Source organism: Capsicum annuum, chromosome 10 (assembly GCF_002878395.1).
Source record: "Capsicum annuum cultivar UCD-10X-F1 chromosome 10, UCD10Xv1.1, whole genome shotgun sequence".
NCBI lineage: Eukaryota > Viridiplantae > Streptophyta > Magnoliopsida > Solanales > Solanaceae > Capsicum > Capsicum annuum.
In genome coordinates this window covers 165,911,715-165,939,584 of record NC_061120.1, presented here as the reverse complement: position 1 = coordinate 165,939,584, position 27,870 = coordinate 165,911,715, and the positions used below count along the sequence as shown (strand labels likewise).

General features: G+C 38.3%; 1 protein-coding gene across 9 annotated transcripts in view; it reads left to right on the top strand.

The window, feature by feature from the left end:
• LOC107845972 overlaps positions 1–27,142 on the top strand; it is a 78,943-nt gene extending 51,801 nt beyond the window's left edge. For all 9 annotated transcript variants that reach the window (XM_047398254.1, XM_047398253.1, XM_047398258.1 and 6 more), the window contains 2 exons: positions 26,344–26,389; positions 26,699–27,142. In XM_047398254.1, coding sequence (XP_047254210.1) covers positions 26,344–26,389; positions 26,699–26,773 — 121 coding nt within the window. In that variant the 3' untranslated portion in view covers positions 26,774–27,142. The remainder of the gene's footprint in view (positions 1–26,343; positions 26,390–26,698) is intronic.
• Positions 27,143–27,870: the final 728 nt, after the last annotated feature.

Here is a 27,870-nt window from a genome sequence, read left to right as displayed (position 1 = left end):
GACCCAAGAGGGAATTCACTCACGTCAAGAACCTACGTTTCTAAGCCAAGATTTCAACACAAGTGAGTACCACACTTGTCTTGCCTAGTTTCGGGTGGTTTACTCTCACAAAAGAGGAAGATGATACAATGTTTCATTCAAATATCCATATTCAACAAAACTAATGAAATAAACCTAACAAGGGTCTACTTATAGTCTATTACAAGTGAAGATAAAATGACCACATTGCCCTTAATGACAGGGGCGACTATGGTGTGTTAAGACACCATGTGTAATCTCTAAAATACCCTTAATGAAGGGGCGACCATGGTGTGTTTGGACTTGATGAATGGTGCCTCTTCAATGCTCTCATAACCATGGGTGGTTCATACTTCAATACTTGTATTCTCGGGTTGGCATCAAGGTAAGCATCCAAGCAACCTTCCACACACGATATTGCTCTATTGTGGGCTTAAAATGGGTCCCCCATGCCTGTTCCCGTGACCTCAATATGACCTTAACCGGATTCTTTATGTGTTGACCTTGCATGATGTCTTCAAAAGCTATGACAACTGTTTGGCTCGTATCATCCTCCCCTTCTGGAAAAGGATTTGACCTCGAATCCACACTTTACAAAATCAAAGAAAGGACAAACAAGCACAACATCCTCATGCCATGAGGGTCGGGGTTAGTGCAACAAATAACATCATCATGCCAAGGTGGTACGCACTTGAAATATAACCACGAATCCTTTGTTTTTAACATGAAAAACTTAATGAAAATGTCACAAAGGAAGTGGCTACGACAATCACCAAGAGATAATGAAACTACAAAAGTCATAACGACATCACTAGATACAGAAGGTAAGATTACCTTTACCTTAGAAGCCATAATGATACAAACCAACTATGGAAACAAGAAAACAAGATAAAAACACCACTAAGGCAGCAAGCACAAGCCGAGAATGAGAAGACAAGATTCAAACACAACAAATACAATAAGATAAAAGATAGTGAGACAGATTATTACAAGAAATAGGAACTATAGTGTGTATCAAACACTAAAACCCCTAAATACTCCCAATAACAACACCACACTCTTACGAAGGCCTCAAGGGAACCGGAATCCCCAAGCAACCCTCGTTTCTAGATGGGTAACTAACACCAAATGATTCCACGTTCGTCCACAAGTGAATCCACACTTGTCACAACTGAATCCACACGTGTATAAACACTCTCTAAGAGATGTCTTTTCAAAATATCATCAAAGTTGTTGAAAAATGAACTAATAGAAGCTATTTAAAGTCTTGACTAAACTTATTACATAGTAAAAAGACCAAAAGGCCCTTAATGAGGCTTTACACTCCATGGGCGCCTCTTTGCTCCAAGGAAATGACAAAAAAACCCTTATGGTGGGGCAGCCTTGGAGTGTAATTGGCTCTTGTCCATTCTTCACACTTGTGCTCTCGGTTTAGGCATCAAAGGTAAGCCCCAAGCTTGAGTCGTCTTTATGTGTTGGCCTCCAACGATGTTGTTGAAAGCTATGATGTCCCTTAGACTCGTATCATCCTCCCCTTCTTCAAAAGGATTCGACCTCGAATCTGAACCTTGCAAAACAGTAGGAGACACAAGCAAGCACACTTTCCTCATGACATGAGGGTTGGGGTTAGCACAATCAATCATACCATAGGCATTCCAATCGCCAAAACCCGAACATCTTTTCAAAGAAGAAACAACTTGTCTATCCACATAAGTGTGACAAGAAACAAAAGACGAGTTGTTTATCAAGTGGGATCCTTAGACTCTTCTTGGAACAACAATTAGACTTGCCATCCGAAATAGAAGGATCATACACTCGATGCACATTCAAGTCATCATCATAAGCAAAAACATAGAAAAGAAAAGAGTTAAACAGTACCATTCTCATCAAAATTACCCTCAAACATGAGTGCACAATAGGATGAGGCAAGACATTTGAAGCACATTACATCTTTTCTCTTCAAGCAACTTCCCTTAAGTAATGCATTCACCAATAGAATCATGCTATTAGAGTAATCAAAGAATCCATGGGAAACCAAAATACTCCAAGCCAAAGGGTATACCGAAGAAGTAGGGTGACTTCTTTTCATGGCACTTAGCATGCTCCTAAGAGTCCTCCCTATTAGTTTAACTTGTCCAACCACCTAAGTGTGACAAGGATTAGGAAACAAAAGTCGTACATTAAGTACACACCAAGGACTCTTCTTAAGGCAAATAATAGATTGGCATTAAGATTGTAAGGCCTACACAATTTAAGCACCAAATGCAAACACCATAAAGGAATCATGAAGACACTAATACTCTCATGGTGTGACATGATTTCAATCAATTTCAAGGGTCTATTAAATATAAGGAAAATATCATTATGTCTCCAAGGATCACCAGGAATAAGAGGGGGTAGGTACATACTTTGGAAGCAACGCCTTCAATTTGTTCTCTTGTCCTACATAGGTGCTTTACAAGGACCTTTCCTTCTATGCATTAACTTGGACCAATAGGTTTGATCCTTTTGCCTCTTTGCTGGAATTCCTTTGGTAGGGAACTCCTTTATTCGATCCATAGGGTGAGATGCTTTACTCCTTGGCACAAAGTACCCATCGGCCCATAGGAGTTTGGTTAGGTTCCTCCTTTGAATCAAAGTTTTCATCAACCTTGGAGTCCTTGAATAAGAACTTATCTAGGCCTTCAAACTTATGCTCATGAGAGGTCCTCTTTGAGTCCTCCTTTGGAAGCATTAGCTTATGAACCTGCACGAGAGAAGTATTGGTACTAGGCAAAATGTTAGTTCCATGGTTAGTATGTAACAAGGGCTTAGGCTTGACAAGTTCCACAACTAGGTGTTCCTTCTCACCCTCATTCGGTTCAACCCTTGGCTCAACAATCTCACACAACCCTCCTTCTTGAGCCAAGTTCTTCTCCCCAATCTTAGCTTCCTCTTCCCTTACGGCCTCAACTTGATTAGGAAAGCTTGGGTGCTCTACCAAGTTATCCAGCTTCTTGCAAAGAGAACTTTCCATCCCTTCCATTTTTCCTTCCATTCTCTCCATTCGGCCACTAACACCCATTATGCAACCATTAAATCATTAATGGTCACCTTTCCCGATGCCATAGTACCTAGCAAAAGAAATACTAAGCAAACATAAAAAAACAGCAAACAAGTTAGTAAATCAACCTCACAAGCTCTCAAACTCCTCACACCTTGAAATGTCACTCAATAGGCGTCTACTCCAATGAGTTTACTTGGTACCAATTGTTGAGGTCGAAATAGATTCTTGTTTGAAATGACTCAAAGAAAATATGTACGGACTTGAACCAAGAACTACAACGAATCACAAAAAGATAAAAGCTCACAACGAAAGGTAACACGAAAGAAATGGACTCAAACAACTAACTCACAACTAAGTAGAAGATTACTAGTTGCTAATTAGCACTTGAATCAAGAAATGAAACTAAAGAAACAAGAAAAGAAACTTAGAAATCCAAAATTTTGAGCCTAAAATGGTGAGTCATATGGAATTGGTGACGTGGCAGCCTCCTACTGGTCGTGAAATATTGTGAAAATCTGAAACTTTTTTTCTTGTCTTCAATTTGGATTGGTCAATTTCAATTTGGAAGAGAGGAGTTTCGGTTTGCGAGGAAAACAACAAGATTTGGAGCCTTTTCAAATTCAAAAGGGCTTTGACTTTCCTTGCACCTTTTTGGCAAAACACCTTTTTGAAAGCTTTTTGGCTCTTTCCTATTTTGTTAGTCTTGGAAAGTGCCCTTCCTCTCTTTTGGTAACAAGACTTTTAGAAAGTTTTTTGGTCCCCTTTCTTTTATTGTAAGAGTCTTGGAATAAGTTTCAAGACTAACAAGGACTACACTCTCTTTCCACTTGGTTTAAGATCAAACAAACACTTTTTCTTCAACAAGGTATGAAGATGGTGAAGAACACCAAGAACACAACTTTTGAAATTTGGAGTTCTAAGGTTCACGTTTGGCCCTCCAACATCAACAAAACACGTTTTTCAAGCTCAAGAATTTAGATCTAGACTCAAATAGTGTTAGTGAAGAAGAACCTAACACTAGAAACAACCAAAACACACAAAAGACCCCTAGATCTAAGTTCGAATTTTCGGCCAAGACACAACACAAGACAACTATAGTTTTGGCCAAGACACAACACAAGACAACTATAGTTTCGGCCAAGACACAACACAAGAATAACTATTTTTGTAAGATTTGGATTTGCTAAGCAACAATCCTAAGAGTGATTTTGTTGGAACAAAATCAAGCCTTGCTCTGATACCAAATGATACAAACCAACTATGGAAACACGAAAACAAGATAAAAATACCACGAAGGCAGCAAGCACAAGCCGAGAATGAGAAGACAAGATTCAAACACAACAAATACAATAAGTTAAATATAGATAGTGAAACATAGATTATTACAAGTAATAGGAACTAAAGTGTGTATCAAACACAAAAACCTCTAAATACTCACAATAACAACACCACACTCTTACAAAGACCTCTAGGGAATCGGAATCCCCAAACAACCCTCGTTTCTAGACGGGTAACCAACACCAAACAAATCCACGTTCGGCCACAAGTGAATCCGTACTTGTATAAACACTCTCTAAGAGATGTCTTTTCAAAATATCATCAAAGTTGCTGAAAAATGAACTAATAGAAGCTATTTAAAGTCTTGACTAAACTTATTACATAGTATAAAGACCAAAATGCCCTTAATGAGGCTTTACACTCCATGGGCGCCTCTTTGCTCCAAGGAAATGACAAAATGGGCCTTATGGTGGGGTGGCCTTAGAGTGTAATTGACTCTTGTCCATTCTTCACACTTGTGCTCTCGGTTTAGGCATCAAAGGTAAGCCCCAAGATTGAGTCGTGTTTATGTGTTGGCCTCCAATGATGTCGTTGAAAGCTATGATGCTCCTTGGACTCGTATCACATACGACATAATTGTTTCATCACCTCTTTAAAAGACCACATCATCAGTGGTGCCTCAATTGAGGTTAAAGTCCACGAAAAACATATAGCAATGTCACTCAAACAAGTGAACCAACCAACAAATATCCTACCTCCACATAAGGCCACTCCACAACTATCATGGATGTCATCATAAGCAAAGAGGTAGTATAGGAAAGAATCAAGTGCAAAGGCATCATCCAAGGTGCTATCATCTATAAGAACGCCATTTGGCCCAAAAGATATAGCACATTAAGCACATGGGGATGGAATTACTTAAGAACATATGCCTTCTTCCTTTCACACAACTTTCACACAACTTCCCGAGGGAAGGAACTTCATCAATGGAGCCATGCAATTAGGAAGAATTGAGAACCTACTCTGCAACAAACCATTCCAAGGCAAGTAGTTTTCCCAAGAACTTTGTTTCCCTCTACCAATGATGTTAAGCATGCTCCCAAGAGTCCCACAAGGTACTTCAACTTGTCCAACCCCATGAAGGTGACAAGAAGCCGTGAGCATCCTTGGACTCTTCCATAAACAAGGATTCAATTTGGCATCCACAAGTTGTGGACCACACAACTTAAGCTCAAATGTGTCAAATATGGATGCAAGTTCATGAACAATACCCCAAAGAGACAATGACACTTTTGCTCTCGATTTTTCAAGAATGACACTTTGTTGGTCATGTAGACCAAGCAACAAGTTGGGTGCGCCAACATCACCATTCCCATATTTGGCACCGAGGTCAAATAGAAAGAGTAGCCATAGACACGGGTCTAGATAACACTTCCTTGCCCCGTAGGCTTCACCCAAACTACAAGATATACTCTTTACAATAGCATACATATCATAAAAAACAAATAGAGAGTAGAGAAAGGTATCACTCAAGTCAACTTCTGCTAAGGCGTCCTCATGTATGTACGCACTACTAGTTACCAAATCATCATCATGAGTACTCTCAACAACAAGGTCACACCAGGTAGAAGAAAAAGCAATCTCCAAGACTACACATTCCTTACCCTTAAGAGTACTCTCATCTTTCAAGAAGAGATTTCCATCTTTAGGAGGAATGTTGTCACACCATAGTGGGTTGGCATATAGGCTATAACCTTCACGACAAGCTATACCTTCAACATCATTCTCACCACTAGGTTCATTAGGAGTGATTATACTATCTTCGAACAAGATGTTATATCTAAAGAGAGTAGGATCTACCCTTGGGGCAGATTTACAACACACAAGTTCACTCTCTAAAGGACAACCATCAAGTTCCAGAGAAGTTTCAAACACATAATCATCCCTGTGAGCAAGACAATTACAACATACAAGTTCACTCTCTAAAGGACAACCATCAAGTTCCAGAGAAGTTTCAAACACATAATCATCCCTATGAGCAAGATAACCCGCAGGGTCTTCTTTGCCAAAAGGCAAGCTCAGGGTTCACTCCTTTCTCTTTGACCAATATCTTCAATTACATGATTTCTTTGAGCAAAACTAACAGTAAGGCTTTTATCACACAATATGCTCAAAGAATCATCTCTAATCTCATGATTAACTCTATCAACTTCATCACTAACTTGAGACTTATCAAGCACACCATACACATGCTCAAGTAGTAGATTACATTCATGAGTAAGTTGATCATTGTACACACCCTCACTAGTTGTTGGCAACTCACATACCAACGTAGATTCACCTTGGTTTTCACAAGGGTCAACTAGTGTGTGAATACTCCTATCACGGCAATAGGGCCTTGTTCAAGTTATAAGTGCTAGCATTAGGTGGACCCAAATCATTCTTACGAGAAGAATCAATTTTGTCATCTATAGGATCAACTAGTGCTTGCATACTTACAAGAAGAGTTCGGTCTTCATACAACCTAGCAATACCAGGAGTATCACAGAGGGAAGACTCATGCCATTCTCCCCTAGGCAAACCCGCAACTACACCCACTTGGCTACTACTAGCCATATCACAACATGCTAAGTTCATAAGAGTGTAAGTGATAGGATCGTTACCTTGTAGCTCACATGGTTTTGGTGTAACTTGGGGTATTTGGTTAAGTGGAGCTTGGAATGGAGGGATCGACTTTGGTGTAGTTTTGGAGTTCCCTCGACCTTCCATGTGACCCAACCTTCCCAACCTTCCACTTATAGTGAACATATCCCCCCTTCAGTGACGACATATCTTCTTTGATTGATGTCATGTCCGTAAGTAGCCCTTCACTTCTCCGGTTGATATCTTCAAGAGAGGCCAAGATAGTGTGGGCAACATTATTATCCATGGTACTTAAGAAAGACGACAACAAAACAAAAAAAACACGTTAGCTTAAAAAGTATCCTCACCACACTCTCACACTTTCGTTACCTCACACTTGACTTCACAAGTGTTGAAAGTTAGCTTATAATCCGTGAGAAGTTGAGGGATGAGTTCTACTCTTGTCCGAAATGGATTTTCATTTGAAGACTCAAAGAAATCTTTTACGAACTTAAGCCAAGAAACTACAACAAATCACAAAAGGTTAAAGCACCCAAAGAAACGCAAATACGAAGAAATGGATTCAAACAACTAATTTACAACCTAGTAGGTGATTACTAGTTTGTCAATTAGTACTAGATCAAAAATTGAAACTAAAAAAACATAGAAATGAAACTTAGAAATATGAAATTTGAGCTTTAGGTCATTTTTAAAGGTGATGATGTGGCAGCCATGTGGCAGCCTCGGATTGGGCGTTGAAATTGTTGAAATTTGAACAATTTTTTTCTTGTCTTCAATTTGTATTGATCAATTTTCTACGAAGGATGAGTGGAAATCAGCCTTGGGAGGTAAACAACAAGATTTGGAGCCTCTTTTTCAAATTCAAAAGGTTTGACTTCCTTGCACTTTTTTGGCATGACACCTTTTCGAAAGGTTGTTGGCTCTTTCTTCTTTTGTTTTGTCTTGGTAGGTGTTTTTTCTCACTTTTGGTAAGATAACTTTTGAAACCCGTTTGTCTCCTTCTTTGGTATTTTCTTAGGATAGGCTTCAAGATTAATAAAGACTACACCTTATTGTTCCACTCTTCAAGGTCAAACAATACCCCTTTGAGTGTTCTTGCTCAACAATACATGAAGAACAACAAGAACACTAAAAAATTGAATCCAAGCTAAAGGAGCTCCAAATTGAATGATTTTTGTTTTCTTTAGCTCACGTTGAACTCCACAACAATATCAACACACGCTCAAGCCACAAAGCCACAACAACACGTACAAACTTGAATCCACAATAACAACAACCTTCAAAGTTCAAGAACAACTTGAAAATGGCTCAAAATTCGGATCTAGACTCAATTAGTGTTAGTGAAGAAGGGGCTAACACTAGAAACAACCAAGACACATAAAAATCTCCTAAATCTAAGATACAAATTTTGGCCTAGACACAAAAAAGGGACATATTGTTTTTCTTTTGGATTTTCAGCTTTCAACACTTTTTTTTTTGATTTTCAAGATAATAAGCCCAAGATTGATCTCGTAGAAATGAAATCAGTCCTTGCTCTGATACCAAATGATACGGGATGACTACGGAACACTAAAACAGCCAAGAACACAAGACAAAATTGAGAGCAAGATGAAAACAAGATACGACAGCAACAACACAAACCGAGAATAAGAAACAAGATACAAAAACACAAAATGCAATAAGATAAACGATAGTTTGACATAAAGAGATTACAAAACCCAAGAACCAAGACGTGTCTCAAACGTCAAGACCTCTAAATCCCGTACTAACTAACACCAAACTCTTACGTGACCCAAGAGGGTGTTCGCTCACCTCAAAAACCTACGTTTCTAAGCTAAGATTTCAACACAAGTGAGTACCACACTTGTCTTGCCTAGTTTCAGGTGGTCTACTCTCACAAGAGAGGAAGATACTATGTTTCTATCGAATATCCATATTAAACAAAACTAATGAAATAAACCTAACAAGGGTCTACTTATAGTCTATTACAAGTGAAGATAAAATGACCACATTGCCCTTAATGAGAGGGGCGGCCATGGTGTGTTAAAGACGCCATGTGCAATCTCTAAAATACCCTTAATAAAGGGGCGACCATGGTGTGTTTGGACTTGATGAATGGCGCCTCTTCAATGCTCTCATAACCGTAGGTGGTTCATACTTCAACACTTGTATTCTCAGGTTGGCATCAAGGTAAGCATCCATGCAACCTTCTACACATGGGATTGCTCTATTGTGGGCTTAAAATGGGTCCCCCATGCCTGTCCCTGTGCCCTCAATGTGACCACAACTGGATTCTTTATGTGTTGGCCTTGCATGATGTCTTCAAAAGCTATGACGACCATTTGGCTCCTATCAAAAAGTTATTTTAATATTTACTTTTTAGTTATTTTTTTAATTAGTGGGACGCACAAATGATAAAATAGGAATGATGCCATTAAATAGTTACCAAATAAAGAAAGACGATATTCTTTTTGATACGGACCAAAAAGGAAATGACGACACATAAAATGGGACCGAGGGAGTTTATACATATACATATACATATACATATACATATACATATACATATACATACATACGTATATACATACATACGTAGGAAAACTAGTGCTGGCAAAATCAAGGTCCCTAACCATAATGTCTAATCATGAGATATCTATCAATAGTGTAATTTACCATAGAAGGGAAAGGGATCAAAATAATACCAACAACCTCGGGTACCAGTCCATAATCAACCTTCCACGAACCAACCGTAATATCAATAAAGTAACCGGCTAGTCCGGACAACCGATACCTAATCGGGCCCCCATAAGCTCGAAAGGTTCAATCAATACTCAACAAACAACAATTATAGCCTATCCTTATACATCCCCTAAAGGTCTATAGATACAAACACCATACAACATACTAATGATATGTAATGCATATGAATGAATGAATGCAAAGTAAATCCATAGTACCATATCTGATTCGAGTGCCATTATGTATTAAGTGTATACACCTCCTCCTGCTCAACAACTCATAAAGGCAAGACCTACGACGACCTCTCTTCTCCGACACTGTGGCTCACGGATGAAAGGGCCCCTAGGGGATTTGTGAATATTTTTATGCACTACCTGGTCCCGATCCAGGACTCAATTTACTGTGTCCAGTACCGGAGAGATGTATATATAATAAGTGTCGGACTCGAAGTGTAAGTCTGTAAATCCATTGCCCGAGATCAACTCGGGACTAAATCAACATAAAAGTGTAGAAATGGTTAGAATCTCTCTCAATCGAAGTAAATAGTAGTAAAAAAGTAGATAAACCATGGATTGGAATCAACCTCCGTCTAATTTTCAAAACATCATCTTTAGTTCTAAAGCTCATAAACCATCAGTACAATTTCCGCTATAAAAGAATTTGTTTTAAAAGTAAAAAGTGGGAATAAATCCCTTTTTAGAAAACAATTGTGAAATCGTGATTTTGGTTGGAATCATACCTCTAAGTGAGCATGAATGCAGCTAAAAGGATGCATGCCTACCAATATACAAACAGTACAACCATAAGCGTCTAAGAATTTATAGACTAAAGCCACGTCTTTTATAAGGATAAAATACTCACCTGGAGTCCAATTGGTATCGTAATCACGGTCTCAGGCCCAACAATATATAACTAGCATAATAGTAACAATATAATCTTGAAAACTATAGTTCAAGTCACTAAATCAACTAGTAAGTTTTATACTAAAGGATCCTTGTGAGAATTAATGGAGAAAAAAATATTATTGAAAATTGTGTTTACATAATTACGTTCAAACCTTATTTATAGACACTATATTATAATCCTTTTCCAAGTAGGATTTTATATATTGTTCCTATTCCTACTCATATTCTAATAGTCCCTCTCAAGCTGGTGCATACAAGTCATATGTACCTAGCTTGTTACAAATGTAATTACTACGAGGGCCGGTGAGAGACTTGGTGAAGATATCTGCAAGTTGATTACTCGACTTCACAAACTTTGTAACAATATCTCCTGAGAGTATTTTTTCTCTGACAAAGTGACAATTAGTCGTTTAGTTTTTAGTTCTCTCATGAAACACTGGATTTGTTGCAATATGAAGGGTTGCTTGATTATCACGCACAAGTTTCATATTACCGGTTTCTGCAAATTTTAGTTCTCTCAACAGCTGCTTGATCCAAACTAGCTCACAAGTTGCTACAACCATTGCTTAATATTCTGCTTCTACACTAGATCGAGCAACCACACTCTATTTCTTACTCTTCCAGGACATCAAATTACCTTCTACTAAAATACAATATCCAGATGTAGAGTGTCTATCAGAGGGTGATCCTGCCCAATCAGCATTTGTATATCCAATGATATGCTCATGACCTCGATCCTCGAAGAGTAGTCCTTTACCCGAAGCTGACTTTATATATATTGTAGAATATAAAAAAATCCATCCCATTGACTATCACATAGGGAAGTCATAAACTAACTTATAACACTCACAGAAAATGATATGTTAGGTCTAGTCACTGTAAGATAATTCAACTTTCCAACCAACTACCTATACCTTTCAGGATCACTGAGTGGCTCCTTCTGTCCTGGCAGAAGTTTAGCATTTGAATCCATAGGAGTGTCAATGTGTCTACATCCCATCATTCCTATCTCCTCAAGAATGTCTAAGGCGTACTTGGGTTGAGAAATAACGATACCTGATCTGGACTGAGCAAACTCAATACCAAGAAAATATTTCAGTCTGCCGATGTCTTTAGTTTGGAAATGCTGAAAGAGATGTTGCTTCAACTTTGTAATACCATTTTGATCATTGCCGATGATAAGGATATCATCAACATAAACCACTAAATAAGTACACAGATTTGGTTCAAAATGCCGGTAGAACACTGAGTGATCAGCTCTACTATGAATCATGCTAAACTACTAAATTACTGTGCTGAACTTTCCAAACTAGGCTCGAGGATACTGTTTCAGACCATAGAGTGACCTGCGCAATCGACATACAAGGCTACTAGACTCCCCCTGAGCAACAAAGCCAGGTGGTTGCTACATATAGACTTCTTCCTCAAGATCACCATGCAGAAAAACATTCTTTATGTCCAATTGATAAAGAGACCAATGACGAACAACAACAATAGATAAGAAAAGACCGACAAATGCTATTTTAGCCATGGGAGTGAAAGTATCACTATAATCAAGCCCAAATATTTGTGTGTATCCTTTGGCAACAAGGCAAGCCTTAAGCCAATCAACCTGACCGTCTGGACCAACTTTGGCTGCATAAACCCAATGACAACCAATCGCATGCAAAGAAGGCATCTCATTTATCATAGCCTGTTTTCACCCTGAATGAAATAGTGCTTCACCTATAGTCTTAGGGCTGGAAACAGAGGACAAAGATGACACAAAAGCATAATGTGGTGATGATAGACGATGATAACTCAAGAAATTATAATGTGGATTAGCATTACGAGGGGTACACATACTTTTTTGAAGTGTAACTGATTGGCTCGGAGGAGGCGAGTCCGCAGTAGGAACAGTGTCCCGTGCATGACATGAATCATCTGGGACTAATGTTGGACGTGGACGACAATGATAAGTCAGAAGTGGTGGCACTGCAACTGGAGATGTAGAAGTAAGTGGTGGCACTACAGTTGGAGATGTAGAAGTAATCATCGATTCCTTAAAGGTTGGTACAGATAAATCTGGAGATACGGGTACGACCTCAGAGACCTCAGAAATATCAGGATGATCAGAAGATGTATAGTAAGGTTGAGATTAAAAAATGGTAACATCGGCGGACATAAGGTAGCGACGAAGATCTGGTGAGTAACAACGATACCCTTTTTAAACTCGAGAGTAGCCAAGAAACACACTTGAAAGCAAGAGGTGCTAATTTATCTTTCCCGAGGGCTAAGTTATGAACAAAACATGTGCTCCCAAAGATACAAGGGGGGATAGAGTAGAGAGGTGATTGTGGAAACAATATGGAATGGGGAACTTGATTCTGAATGGAAGATGATGACATCCTATTAATTAGATAGCAAGATGCAAGGATTGCATTCCCCCAAAAATGTAGCGGTATATGGGATTCAATGAGAAGAGTGCGAGCAATATCAAGAAGATGCCTATTCTTTCTTTCTGCTATACCGTTTTGCTGAGGGGTGTACGAACAAGACGTCTGGTGAACAATTCCTTAATGAGACATAAACTCTCGCAACTAAGAGGATAAGTATTCTAAGAAATTATCACTACGAAAAGTACGAATAGAAACATCAAATTGAGTTTGTATTAAGCACAAAAACTTTTGAATATAGAAAATATCTCGGAACGATCTTTCATTAAGAAAACCCAAGTACATCTTGAAATATCATCAATGAAATTAACAAAATAATGAAAACCACAGGGTGAACTGACTCTACTAGGACCCCAAACACCAGAATAAACTAATGAGAAAATAAACTCTGAATGACTCTCAATACTACGTGAAAAAGTAGCACGAGTATGTTTTCCAAGTTGACATGACTCACAATCTAATATGGATAAACTAAACAAACTAGGCACCATCTTTTGTAGCTTGGATAGACTTGGATGTCCCAAACGTTTGTGAATTAGGTCTGGAGGGTCTGTAACGAAGCATGCTGTGAAGAAATGTAAAGAAGTAAGATGGTAAAGGCCTTGTGATTCATGTCCTGCGCCAATCGTCTGTCCTGTACTGCAGTCCTGCATTAGAAAAGAATAATAAAAAAAGTAATGCTACAATGACGGGTATGTGTCAAGCAACTAGCAGATGCAAGATTAAAAGGACAACCAAGGACATTAAAAACAGAGTCTAGAGTGACAGAAGATAGGGGTTTGGCTGATTAAAAGGACAACCAAGGACATTAAAAAACAGAGTCTAGAGTGACAAAAGATAAGGGTTTGGCTTGTCCAACACTTTTTGGTTTGTTCGGATCCCATTGGCTAAAATAATAGCTGGATGAGATTGTGAATAAACAATATCAGAAGAAAGTGATTTGTTACCAGAAATATGATCAGAAACACCTGAGTCCACAATCCATGATCCAAGAGTACTAGATTGTGAAACACAAGCAAAAGGATTACCAACAACAGAAGCATTAGGCTGGGCAACCGAGGCTACTTGTGGAGATGTCTACTTACTTGCTCGATACTGGAGGAACTCATCATATTCTGTTTGGGCAATATGAGCATTATTGGATGGTCAATTAGCTGTGGAGATATCTGCTTGCTTGCTCGATTCCGAAGGAACTCATTATATTCCTCTACAATAATAGGATCATAACTGGGTGGTGGACCATGCAAACTATGACATATCTTGAGTGTGTCCAACTTTATGACAATAACTACACGTTGATCGAGATTCTCCAGAACGACCTCCTCTTCGCCGATTTTCCATAGGCTGATTTGTTCGTTTTCTATAGTTTGAGATGCAAGAATAGAGGAGTCAACAATGGGTGATGAAATAACTTTTTGATTGGGAGGCGCAACGAGACGAAGCAGACGAGAGAATAACTCATCAATTGTAGGAACCGTAGGACTAGCTAAAATCTAATCACGTACAACATCATGGTCAGCAGAAAGTCCAGCGAGTGTAGGAACTACAAACAATATCTATCTATGCTCTTAATGTTTTTCCACATCCGCAGTGACGGACATCAATGTATCAAATTCTTCCATGACTGCTTATACTTGTCCCTAGTAAGTAGACATATCAGATTCTTGTTTCTTTAAGTTGGTCGTTCGAGATATCATATCATAAAAACGAGATATGTCATTCGTGTATAACGCATGAGCTTTTTCCCAAACTAAATAAATAACACGCCTGGAATGGACGAAACAAGGACGTCATCTTGGAATCAGTAGATCACCGTAAGAGACTACATAATTGAGCGTCAACTTTCTCCCCTTGTTCTATAGCTTTCGCATCTTCCGTGCTAGATTTTGCTTTTTCATATACCACACTAGCCTTGTTCTTTAAGTGATCTTGGACACCTTGACCTTTGCACCACAACTCAATTGAGGAAGCCCAGGCTAAATAATTTGAACTGCCCATTAAAGGTTCGGGAGTGATCATAGGACTTGAACTTTCCAATTCCAATATTTTTGGAGCCAAAAATATCATACCCAAAAGACATCTTGGGAATTTGACTTGAAAATCCCAAGAAACAGAATCTGAATGTCTGAAAATTCTCCGAAAAAAATATGAGCTCGCCGAAATTTAGGTTCCGGCCATCGGAATCTTAGAAGACTTGGTGGTATCTGGAAAAGAGTAACTGGTCGGAATAGATCAGCGACCCCAGCAAAAAAAAGAACTCAAAAATTCGATCGGAGATTGGCTCACGCACTGGCGCGTGACACAAATCTCGTCGGAATTTTAGAATTCCAACATGCGCGTGGCTGGTATTTTTCCAGCGGTTTTGGTTCGGTTTTTGTCGCCTGAGCTTCCCGATCCTCTTGGTGGTGGTGTTTTTTCACACAACCCACAAAATAAAAAAAGACAGAAATCAGTCACCGGAATTGATGCACGATGACTGAGTTTTCTTTTCTGAAGTTTCTCACCAACTCTCTATTACCATGTAAAATTAGGTCTTGGGCCTAACTCACACCCCAAAAGCTAGCTGACGTAAATTAGGTCTTAGGCCTAGGTTAAAAATAAAATAAAAAGTAAAAATTAAATTTAAAATAAAAAAATAGGTCTTAGGCCTAATTCACACCCCAAGAGCTAGCTTATAGGGAGGAGGGTTATCCAAGCCTTATAACGAGGCAACCCATCTCATTAACCACCAATGTGGGACTTCCTCTCTTTCTTCAACACCCCATTTCACGCCCAGGATCAGACATCTAGTGCAAGGACAAATTTCTTAATTCGGGGGCAACATTGGGTGAGATTGGCCCTGCTCTAATACTATGTGAGAATTAATGGATAAAAAATTATTATTGAAAATTGTGTGTTTATATGATTACATCCGGACTCTATTTTTAGACACTACATTATAATCCTTTTCCAAGTAGGATTTTATATACTATTCCTATTCCTACTCATATTCTAACAATCCTTAACATCGAACTATGGTTAACATGCTTATAATTTAGGATGATTGGGTTCTATAACCATAACAAATATTTCAATCTTAAGGGTCGGGTCACCTTTCTATCCCCAAACTCCCAAATTAGGCTAAGTCTTGATACACTAGTCATAAATATGTCCTATCATACCTACCTAGCAGGCAATCTACACTATACACCATCTCAAAAACTTACCTTAGCTTCAAGAACGGGCCCACGGGGCCCACAGTGGAATCCATAGAGTGTTAGGCTAACTTACCTTAGCTTCAATGGATGATTCCTTACACTTTCCACACTTCAAGCTCTCAAAAGTGGTGGAAAAAGGGTTAAGAGATGAGGAAGAAAAAAAAGGTGAAGAAGGTGGGATTTAACACCCCAGGTGCAGCTGAAGCGATCGACAACCGCTTAAGCGACACATGTCAGCTAAAGTAGTCGAGCAACGAAAGACGGGGTCACTAAAACGACATCTTGGTCGCTAAAGTAGACAAAGAGCGCTTAAGCGACCCTCAGCCAAACAGCCAAGGCCGCTAAAACAGCTCAATGTCTCTAAAGCGACTACCTCTTAAGTTGTCGTTTGGTCGCTTAAACGGCTACACCAGTAACTTAAGGCATCAAATTCGTCCAAGCCAAATGGACTCCAACTGGGTGCTCGGTATTCGTTCGGAACCCCGTGCCCCGTGTGCGCAAGTAAACTATACTACCATTCCAAATTCGACATTTCAGTCTCAATGGAACCATTAAAACTTTCATCCGAGATAATCTCGATTAAATGTGGGGTCCATACCTATAGTTTCATATTTCATAGATCCACCTAATAGCCCAAAACGAGTTTGGATGCCTTTGGACCTGAACCAAGGGCCCCCTAGCCTAAAATCAACGGTCTGGAGCTGATGGTGCTATCGGAATTCTCATTCGAGGTTGTTTACTAGGAGTTTTGGTTCGAGACCTATTCCTTAACAATGGTAGCTCCAAAAAAGGGAAATGAGCGTAAAATCCAAAAGAACTGCCTGATAATCGACAGTTCTGTCAAGTCATAACTGAATTATAGCCATTGTGGGAAGGTTCGCAATGTCGGAAAAGCACGAAAATCGAGGAAATGACCTAGAGGGTCGTTACAATATCCACTGCTAAAAGGATTTTGGTCTACAAAAGTCAATAGATAGAAAGAGCCCAGAAGCTTAAAAGGACGAATTACTGGGCCAGCATATATTAAACATGATTTCCCAGATAACCTTTATAGAGATGCAATGGTTCCAAGGGATTTTTCTATAGGTACCTTTTCAACCAACTTTCTTCACTTTCCAAACAACCAAAACTCTGCCTCTACAACCAACTAGCCTCTAACTTGACCGTGGACGATTGATGCGTGTGAATCCAAACCACAACACACTGATATCACGTTAATATGAGCACAACCAAGTGGAGACTCAATCGAGCCCAAGACAATTCATGGCATGAATCATGCGACCAACTCCAATATCAAAATCTAACCTTCTTTTACCTTTCCAAGCCTGCCATCAACTTCGCACCATGCAAAATGTCATTCGAGTCTTGTCCGCACAGTCCCATCACACTATCCTCGAAGAGTTAGAGCTGATCCACTGAAGATCCATAATGGCAGCATAAGGATAAGCCTATAAGGTGCTTCTTAGACATGCAAACGGAGATGGTCAAAGCCTACGATCTCCTGCCAAAGCTTCAATTGGTCCGGATGACTCTAAAGACCAATAATTAGGAGTCCAAAGCACAAATTCTCGAAACTGAACGTTCTCCTCCAGAGTATCCCACCAACTGAAGACAAAACCAAACCAAACTAGGCTAAGTCCAACTCGAGTACACTTCTTCTGCTGAGCAGATATTCAAAATTTCTGGCGGAGACTGAAATCCGAGGTCAGAAGTAGAAGAAACCATCATCAAGTGCCGATAGACTATCATTAGAACATCTATCAACCATAATCTATCTGAACTAAAGATAATCGAACAAGTACGGTAAGAGTAGGCCTAGCCAGCCTATAAATGAATGCGCAATGGACACAAATCTGGAAATGGACGCTGCAACCAAGCTCTATAAGTCATAGCTGAAACTTTAACACCGAGGTTGAACCATTCGATCTCAACTACCCACCAATCATGTTGACGACTAAGCATCCATATGCCAAAATCTATCATAACCCTTACCCTCAACCACCATTCCAAGGCGATAAAATCCAAAACTAAAGTCAGTAAGCCACAACCTTACTCTAAAAAATTAGGCCTATCCCCATTGGTTTACTCTAGAGCCAAAATCGAAATGTAGTCGAGAACAAAATCAGAACCAAGGAAAACCATCGACCGAGGACGCAAGCAATCTACTCCACATATGCTTAAGGGCATAATGCACCATAGCATACCCAAGAACTCACCAAGGCTGCAAGCAGTACTACTGATAACCAAAACTCTAGCAACTCGAGAAATGCAACCATTGCCAGAAACTGGTCAATCCGGTGCTCCATCTACAACAACGAATACTCATAGGCACATATCATCAAGGAGAAGCACTCCACAGGGTTTTATTAGGCCGAAGAAATGTTGAAATGAGGATTTCCTAAATTCTTCTATTTTATTCTATTTTTAACTCAATTGGGTCATGGACTACATCACAACGAGAATGGGGCACCCAACTCTACACCAATATCAAAATCAAAACTATCACGAGGAGGTGAACCCAACAAACCAGAAAGGCAAATCTAAGACCTTTCAACATCAACATCAAAACCACTACTAGGCGATGAACTAGCCAAATTAGAACGGATCACAAACTGGTCAACCTCAGCAACAGGCTATAGAAGAATATAGCCAATGCAAAAATCTCAGCGAATTCGATGGTAAGTCTTAGAATCCCAACTCAGAAACGGGTAATACAACCAAACTACCAACTCTAGAACCATAACAGAACCATGAAAGGCCAACCTACCTTTACTTTTATAGCCCACTCAACAACCGATCTAACCTCGCCAATAGTAGGGGAAAACAATCAACCTCATCTCACTAAAAGAGAGAAAAACATTCAACCGAGCTAGCCGCCTTAGCCAATGAACAAGAATCGCGGGAAGGGGATGCTAACTAGATAATGTTAGTCTAGTTGTCTATCAAGTAAAGGGGATGCTAACTAGATAATGCTAGTCTAGTCGTCTATCAAGTAAGGATCGATCAACGTCAAAACAATGACAATAATAACAACAACAATAGTGACACTAATATAAGGTGTAAGTGGTACCAAAAATGAAAATCAATAACAAGTACCACTCTATGGCATAAAAGGCCAATGTGCCAAAGTAAAGGGATTTTAACCCAAATGCTACACCTCTCGAAAAATATAATATTGTACCACTCTATCCTCTACTAAAAGAAATTCTCTACCGGGGTAGTCACACAATCATGAACTCTACTCACACAACAACCAATATAATAATGCCAAGGCATATAATCATCGATCGGTTTGAAAACCCCAATTCAACTCAAATAAAAAAAGTAAAATATAGGAATTCAAGACCACATCTGTCACTGTAGAAATCCTAAGTCATAATCCTGATGTGCACAAATGAGTATGAATCTGAGTGGGTCTAAACTCAGACTTAGCGTCTGAATCACCAACTGAGGCACTAAGCGCACTACCTCTAATAAAGGCGCCACATCTCTAGGAGAGTGATGTGGATGAGATGAATGACTAATAATGCCACATCGAGGACACTCTCTGGACCAATGATCTATCTCTCTGCAGTCATAACAAATCCCTGAAGCCCTAACCTGGTGAGAAACACTAACTGATCCCAACTGGTTGACTAACTGACACCAAGGACACTCCCAACTGAAATGACCATCCTCCCCGCAATCATAGTATGCCTCAGGAGCTCTAGGCTAGCGAGGAATATCTCCTGACCTTGTTTGAACAACCAACTCGCATATGACACTCCTTTGACCAATGGCCAATCTCGCCACGATCAAAACAAGCTTCTGAAATACTCTGAGGTACTGCATCCACTGATCCAAAACAGCCGCCACGACCACAATTAGAAGAAATTGTAAAGTAAGACTAAGACTCAAAAGATCGACGAAGATCAGGTAAGTTGTAATGATGCCCCTTTTGTACTTGAGAATAACCAAGAAAGACACTTTTGAGAGCACAAGGGGTTAAGTTTTGAACAAAACATGTACTCCCAAAGACACGAGAGAGAAGAGGGTAAAAAGGTGACTGAGGAAACAATACTGAATAAGGAATTTGATTTTGAATGGACTAAGGAGGGTATTCGATTAATTAAATAGCAAGATGAGAAAACTACATCTACCTAAAAACATAGCGAAACATAGGACTGAATTAGAAGAGTGTGAGTAGTCTCGATGAGGTGCCTATTCTTCCTCTCTGCTACTCCACTCTATTAAGGGGTGTGTACGGACAAGAAGTATGATTAATTCCTTAGTGAGTTATAATTTGATGATAATGGGAGGCCATTTTTTTAAAGGCATTATCACTACAAAAGGTACGAATAAAGACACAAAATTGATTTGTCATTAAGCACAATAACTCTTGAATATAGGAAACAATTCTGAGCGATCTTTCACTAAGAAAGTCAAAGTACATCTTGAATAATAATCAATGAAGCAAACAAAATAATGAAACTCGAAAATTGAACTGACTCTACCAGGACTCCAAATATCAGTGCGTTCTAAGGGAAAGATAAGACTCTGGACGACTCTACGTGGAAAGGCAGTTCAAATATGTTTTCCAAGTTGGCACGACTAACAATCTAATGTGGACAGACTAGGCAAACTAGGCATCATCTTTTGTAGCATGAACAAACTAGGATGTCCCAAACGTTTGTGAATTTCGTCAAGAGAATCCGTCACTGGACATGTCATAGAGGAGTTAGGAGAGATAAGGTAGTAGATACTTGTGATTCATATCCTACACCAATTGTTTGTCTCGTGCTACAGTTATGTATGCCAAAAGAGTCCTTAAGAAATAGTATGCCACAATTAGGTCATGAGTCAAATGACTGGCCTATGCAAGATAAAAAGGACAACCACAGACATGATGAGTAGAATTTGAAGTTACAGAATAGGGATCTAGCTTGTCCAACTCCTTTTGCTTTGGTTCGATTACTACTGGCTAAAGAGATAGTCGGAAGTGTGAGAATAAACAATATTTGACAATAGTAATTTATCACCAAAAATATGATTAGAAACGTTAGTCCACAATCCATGATCCAAAGGTAGGAGATTGTGCAGTGGTAGAGATATCTGCTTACTTGCTCGATACTGGCGATACTCATTATGTTCCTCTGCAGATAAATAAATTCATTGATTACTTATGGTGTTAGACTGCGCAACATGATAATTTTTAGACTATGCAAAGCATAAGATATTTCACGAGTGTGTCCAAGCCCGTTACAATAACTACACTTACGTTGAGAATAACATACGTCACAAGTATGTCCAAGCCTATTACAATAACTAAACCTAGGTCTAAATCTTTTGAAATGACCTCCCCCATGGTCGATTCTTCATAGACTGTGATGTTTGATTATCTGATCTCATTATTAAGGGGTTCAGACTTAATCATAGGACTAAATAAAAAATGAACGTTTGCAGAAAATGTACTGAAATGTCAAAAAAATTGAAAGGGGTTTGACAAATCTCGCTGACAAACATTGCTCGATTAGGATTTGGATGAAGATGATGGAACCCTAATTTTCGCGATCGAAATCTAGGCAATAACTGTAGATATGTGGTCGGAAGACCTGGACGACCACAACAAAAAAGGAAAAGCTCTTAAAATCTATCGAAAAAGCTCTCACACTCCCAATGCATGAACAGATCCGTCAAAAACACCTATGCTTGTGCGTATAGTTTTTTCCGATGGTTTCAATTGGGTTTTTGTCGCTTGAGATTTTTGAGCCTCGTGGTAGTGTTGGTTTTCATGCAATGCTCACAAAAGAGAAGATGACGACCTATTTAGATTCAGTTTTCTTTCCCTGAAGTATCTCACCAATGCTTTGATATCATGTGAGAAATACATGAGAAAAATATTACTTCCCCCGTTTCAAATAGAATGACCTATTTGTGCCTTGGCACGAAGATTAAGAAAATAAAAGACTTTTGAAACTTATGGTTTTGAATTAAAATTATGTCAAATATACCAAAATATCTTTTTATCTTGTGGTCTTAAGGATGTGACATGAGAAGTTGAAATTGAAGTGTTGTCAGACAAGTAAAGGGTCATTCTTTTTTAAACTGAGTAAAAAGAAAAGTAGGTCGTTCTTTTTGCAACCGAGGGGCTATTGAATTGTGGATCTACATAATTACACTGAGACCTATTTTAGACACTAAACTATAATCCTTTTCCTACTAGGACACTACATTTACAATCTCTTTTCAAGTAGATTCTATATACTATTCATGTTCTTACTCCTATTCTAACAAGATTTATTATTAAAATATTATTTTTTGGACTATTTGAGTTAAATCACCAATTTGCCAAGAAATTCTCATTACTTGTTCTCTACATCATATAATGTAGCTTAAACTTAATACTATTTATTTTCACAAAATGATGATTTTATTGAGGAGATATAACTTAAGTCAATAAAGAATAGTTGCTTCATTTGTCAAAGCCTTAAACGATCGTGATTTAGTCCAAGAACTCACTGAAATATCCAGATATCCCAACGTGCATTCTATTTAGCATTGATTTATCCTTTTTAATATTATTTTACGTTTTCCCTCCATTTTATTTTACTAAACTTTGAAGGAGAGCCTTGGAGTAACATGTAAAGTTGCCTCTATGTGACCAGGAGGTCATGGGTTCAAGCAGTGAAAATAGTTATGTGCAGAAATGCAAGGCAAGATTGTGTATATTAAACCCTTATGGTTCGACGGGGAGCTTTAGTGTACTGGCTTGTTTTTTTTTTTTTTTTTTTTTACATAATTTTATTTGTTTAGCTTGAAAGAAGGTGAACCTTCTGCAATGAATATGATAAAAAGGTAATTTTCTGTGTTATTTTCCTTTTTTTTCTTTGGGTCTGTGTAAAATATATGTCCTCTCTTACCATGTGGTGTTTAATCTTTCTTTGTTTGTGGGTATAATATGTGTTCTCTTATTTTCTTCTGCAGCTGCAACAACTCTTTTCTTTTTCTCAAATTCTTTTCTTCTACAAAATAATTGTTCTTTAATTTATGTTTTGATTCTCAGTATTGCCTTTAACGAATTGTTAAAGGTGAAGATTTTAGTTGGATGTTTTTTTTTTTTTGGTTTGTCTTTCTATTTTCCTTTACTTGACATGACATGCCTTTGATATTCTTTGTTTGATTAGTTTGCGCTTGTAATTGTTTTAAAATTTGGTACATGTCATACTTATATTGTTTATTCTGTTTTCTTTTGTCTTCAAGTTCTTTTTTTATTGTTGAATTCGTAATTTAAGGGTGTGTGGGAAATGTTTTTCATGGAAAATAAGTTGGTTTCTTACTTATTTTCTCATGTTTGATTGGTGAGTGAAAAACATATTACGGAAAATATTTTCTAGCATTTGGTTGGTGAATGAAAAAGTATTTTTCAGAAAGTATCTTTTAGTATTTAGCTAGAGAGTAGAAAATACTTATTAGGAAAATAGTTTGTGACAATTTTTTGGGTTTCTGACCTCGGATTCAACCCTAACAAGTGATTCAAGACCAACCCCATCACTTGAACTAGGACCCAACTATGACCCTAACTTTCGACCTGGGACCTGACCTTGACACCCGACCCAAGACCCGGCCTTGACTTTCGACTCTCGACTTGAGACCCAACCCCAACACCTGACTCGTGGCCCGACCCTAAAACCCAACCCGAACACTCGACCTGGACCCAACCACAACAACCGACTCCCAACTTGAGATTCAATACCGGCACTCGCACCGATACCTGACCAATACTCAAGTATCAGGATTGGGAGTTGGGTCTCGAATCAAGGTTAGGAGTCGAGTCCCAAGTTGGGGTGTCAAAGTCAGAGCCGGATTTGGTGGTTGTAAGTCAGGTCGAGATCAGACCTTGATTCCAATCTCGATGTTGTATCCCAAGTTGGCGTCGGGAGTTGTTCTTGGATCAAGTTCATGGATGAGTTGAGTCCTGGGTCCCTAGTCGAGGTCAGACATCCGAACTCAAGTCAGGTTTAGGAATCGGGTCTTGAGTCAAGGTCGGATCCTAGATCGTGTGTCATGGATTAAGGCTGAGAGTCAGATTTTGGTTTGAGATTCGGGTGTTGGGTCTCGCATCGAGGTCAAGAGTCATGTCCCGAGTTGAGATTCAGTTGTTATTTTTCAAAACACTTTCAACTTCCCAGGAATCATACTCGAGACTTGTTGAGGTGTCAAGTTGAAAGAAAGTTTTGAAAATATTTCCCTTACTTTTTTAAGGGAAGTCATTTGGAAAATAAGTTTATTTGGAAAACATTTAAGCCAACGATACATGAAAAAATTGAAAAACATTTTCCCTACCAAATACACTGTAAATGACAACATTTTCTCTAATCAGATAGAGTGTTACATGAAGTATTAATACATCAAACTAACCAGCGTCTGATACATTACTACATTTCTATTTTTTTAATATGGTTTGTATTTCTCATTCAAATAATACTACTATCCTAAGGTAGACACTTGGGAACAAATTTCTATATATATGGCCTAAAGAAACACTTTGGTATGAAGGAAAAAATTTTTCATCGAAAATATTTTCCTAGAAAATATTTTCCTGAAAAACAAGTTGATTTTTTACTTGTTTTCTTATGTTTGGTTGGTGGATGGAAAATATTTTCGAAAAATATTTTCTAGTATTTGGTTGGTGAATGAAAAAATATTTTTCAAAAATACATTTTAGTGTTTAGCTAAAGTGTAAAAATACATTTTAGAATTCTTTTTTAAAAAATAAATTAAAAAAATTAAAAATCCTTTTCTGGGTAAGGGGTTGGTAGGCGGGTGGGTGGGGGTGTCAGAATAGGCAGTAGGGGTGGGGTAGAAAAAAAGTTTTGAATTCTTTTTGTTAAAAGAAAATTTAAAAAATTGGTGGGGGGAACGGGGGGTTAGTAGGAGCTGGGGTCAGGGAGTGAGGGGGAAGAAAAAAGTTGAAATATTTTTAAAAATAAATTTAATTTTTTTTTTAGGTTGGGGGTTGGGGTGGGGGGAAGGGATGGGAGAGGGGGCTGTTAAAGGGGGATGGAGGGTAGGGTGTGGGGTAAGAGAAAAATTTGAATTTTTTAATAAAATATAGATATTATTTTTGGAAGGGGGGATGGTAGGGGTGGGGTGGGGTGGGGCTAGGGGATGGACTAAGAAAAAATTTTGAAATACTTTTTAAAACAATTGAATTTTGGGGGTGGGGTAGGGGTAGGGGTGCAGTGGGGGTAGCGGTAGGGGGTGGGGGTAGGGATGGTGTTGGGGTGATAGGGTATTGGGGGCGAGTAGATGATTTTGAGAATTGTATGAACATTTCAATTTTATAGTAAGATTGAAAGAGAGTTTTGGAAAATGTTTTCCTTACTTTGAAGGGAAGTCATTTTCCTTAGATTTAAGGAAAATAAGTTGGTTTGAAAAATATTTTTTAAAACATATAAGTCAACCAAACATAAGGAAACTGAAAAACATTTTTTGCATACCAAACACATATAAATGCGGATATAAATAGGAAATCTCTGTAATTTCATAAAGATAAATCACAATAAAAATCATTGAATAGGCATTACGTTCATCTGTTTAAAGTTTTATTTTTCTCCTTCAAATTACATGTCTCTCATCATGTACTTATTCTAATAATTTTAATATCATTTAAAATATGATATTAAAATATTGTACTAATTAATATGAAACAAACTTGCAATGCAAGTACCCAAAATTAGTTAGTAATAACATAAAAGAGGACTTCCTTTATTTGTTTAGTCATTTATTTCTTACGAGTAAAGAGGGACTCATTAATGATCATAGATGGCTTGTCGTAAAGGAATTCCAAGCTACATAAAATGAGGAAACTTTTAATTCTTGGACTTCTTAATTATGTAAATAAAGAGTTCATATATCTACCCAACACTCTTAACAATTTATGTGCCAACGCAATCATTAAGAATTTTGTTCATTATTCATAATGATTCTCTGTATTCGGAACACCTATGTATGTTACTACAAGTATTTGCTTTTGCAAGCTTAATCCAATTATCCATGTAATTGGATTTGATTTTCAACTTGTTTTGTTATCTTTACAGGGACCAAAAGATTTATATTCCAGGGGAGGTGCATATTCATCAGGAGGTATACATGTGACTCGTATATTACTATAACTTTGTATATTAATAAAAAAGAGAAGCCATTACATATGAGATTTTTTTATTGAATTTCCATCTCTTCACATGAATAGTTATGATGATGATTTCCCAATTAGCCCGATGACCGTGAAGTCCTCAATTCTTTGCTGAAATTGTTTCTAGACAACTCCCCACCACTTCCATCCCCCATCCCCTGCCAGAGAATATATACTTACGATTGGCAGGTCTACAACAAGTAGGTGCATAAGCAATTTGTTTTTTCACCTAGGTTAACTGTGATTCTTCTATTTATCAGTTGATTCAGTCCAATGGGCCTCTTACTTTTGGAGAATACACCGAGAAGCTCCTTGACAAGTATTACCACCCATAATGTAAAGCCAATATAGTTGCTGCCAGAGTAGATTGAAATCAAGTATTACCACCCATAATGTAAAGCCGATATAGTTGCTGCCAGAGTAGATTGAAATGATCTTTCATTCCTCGGTTTGAGGATACATGAATCAGTACGAAAACAGTTACTTATTTTTGCAATAGTGAGATTATGAAATGATATTTTGACATTCTAATGAGGACGTTGGAAGCAGCCAACGTAGTTCAAACTCTTGTCCTACGAAATCTATTTGATTATGTTCTGGTAAATCATGCTTTCAATGTTAAGCATTAAAATAATGTCTTACATCTTCATGTACTTGGAAGAAGCCAATTTTGATTTATTTCATTACCAAATGTGATTGTCCTTTGTTGTTGTTGTAACTTCCATGCTGGAGCAAGTTAAGAAAGTGCAAGGTATAATTACAATTAAGGAGCATCATCTCCCATTTCTGTGAGCTAGTCGTTGTTTAGCTGTGATCCTCTCTCCAACCTGCTTAGCAACCCAGCTAAGCTAACTGAAATTTGCAACTCAAGTTGAATTACCGAATCTTAGGCAGGACAGGTTTGGTATAGATCTCTTACTGATTCATTTATGAATAATCTTCGTCTTTTATACCTTGACATTGATAATGTAAATGTTCTTTTACACTAACAGCTCATTTTAAAAGTAAGCGACATTCACTAGTTAGTTCAACAACATCAATAGCACCATTATGTGTATATACGCGAAATCCTTAAAAATATAACCAATAATGCTATTCTAGTTACTCATAAAATGTTCAAAGGGTTAGTTTTATCTGTTTACTTTCAAATATTGTCACCATGTAACATTTGTTATGCTTTAGCGAACAAAATGCCTCTCCCATTATCTGATCACATGTATCCATATTTTAATAGAAGTCACCATGTCTATCACCAGCTATTAAAATTCATGTGGCTTGACATTGCACGATGTGGAACGCCACCACCACCCTAACTTTATTTTACCCTCCCCCAATACCTTCTGTTTCTTCTTCCACTGGCACTTGCACCAAGATCAACATCACTTCCACCCTGGAGGAATCGGGGGTTATAACCCACGCTGAAGGAATTGAC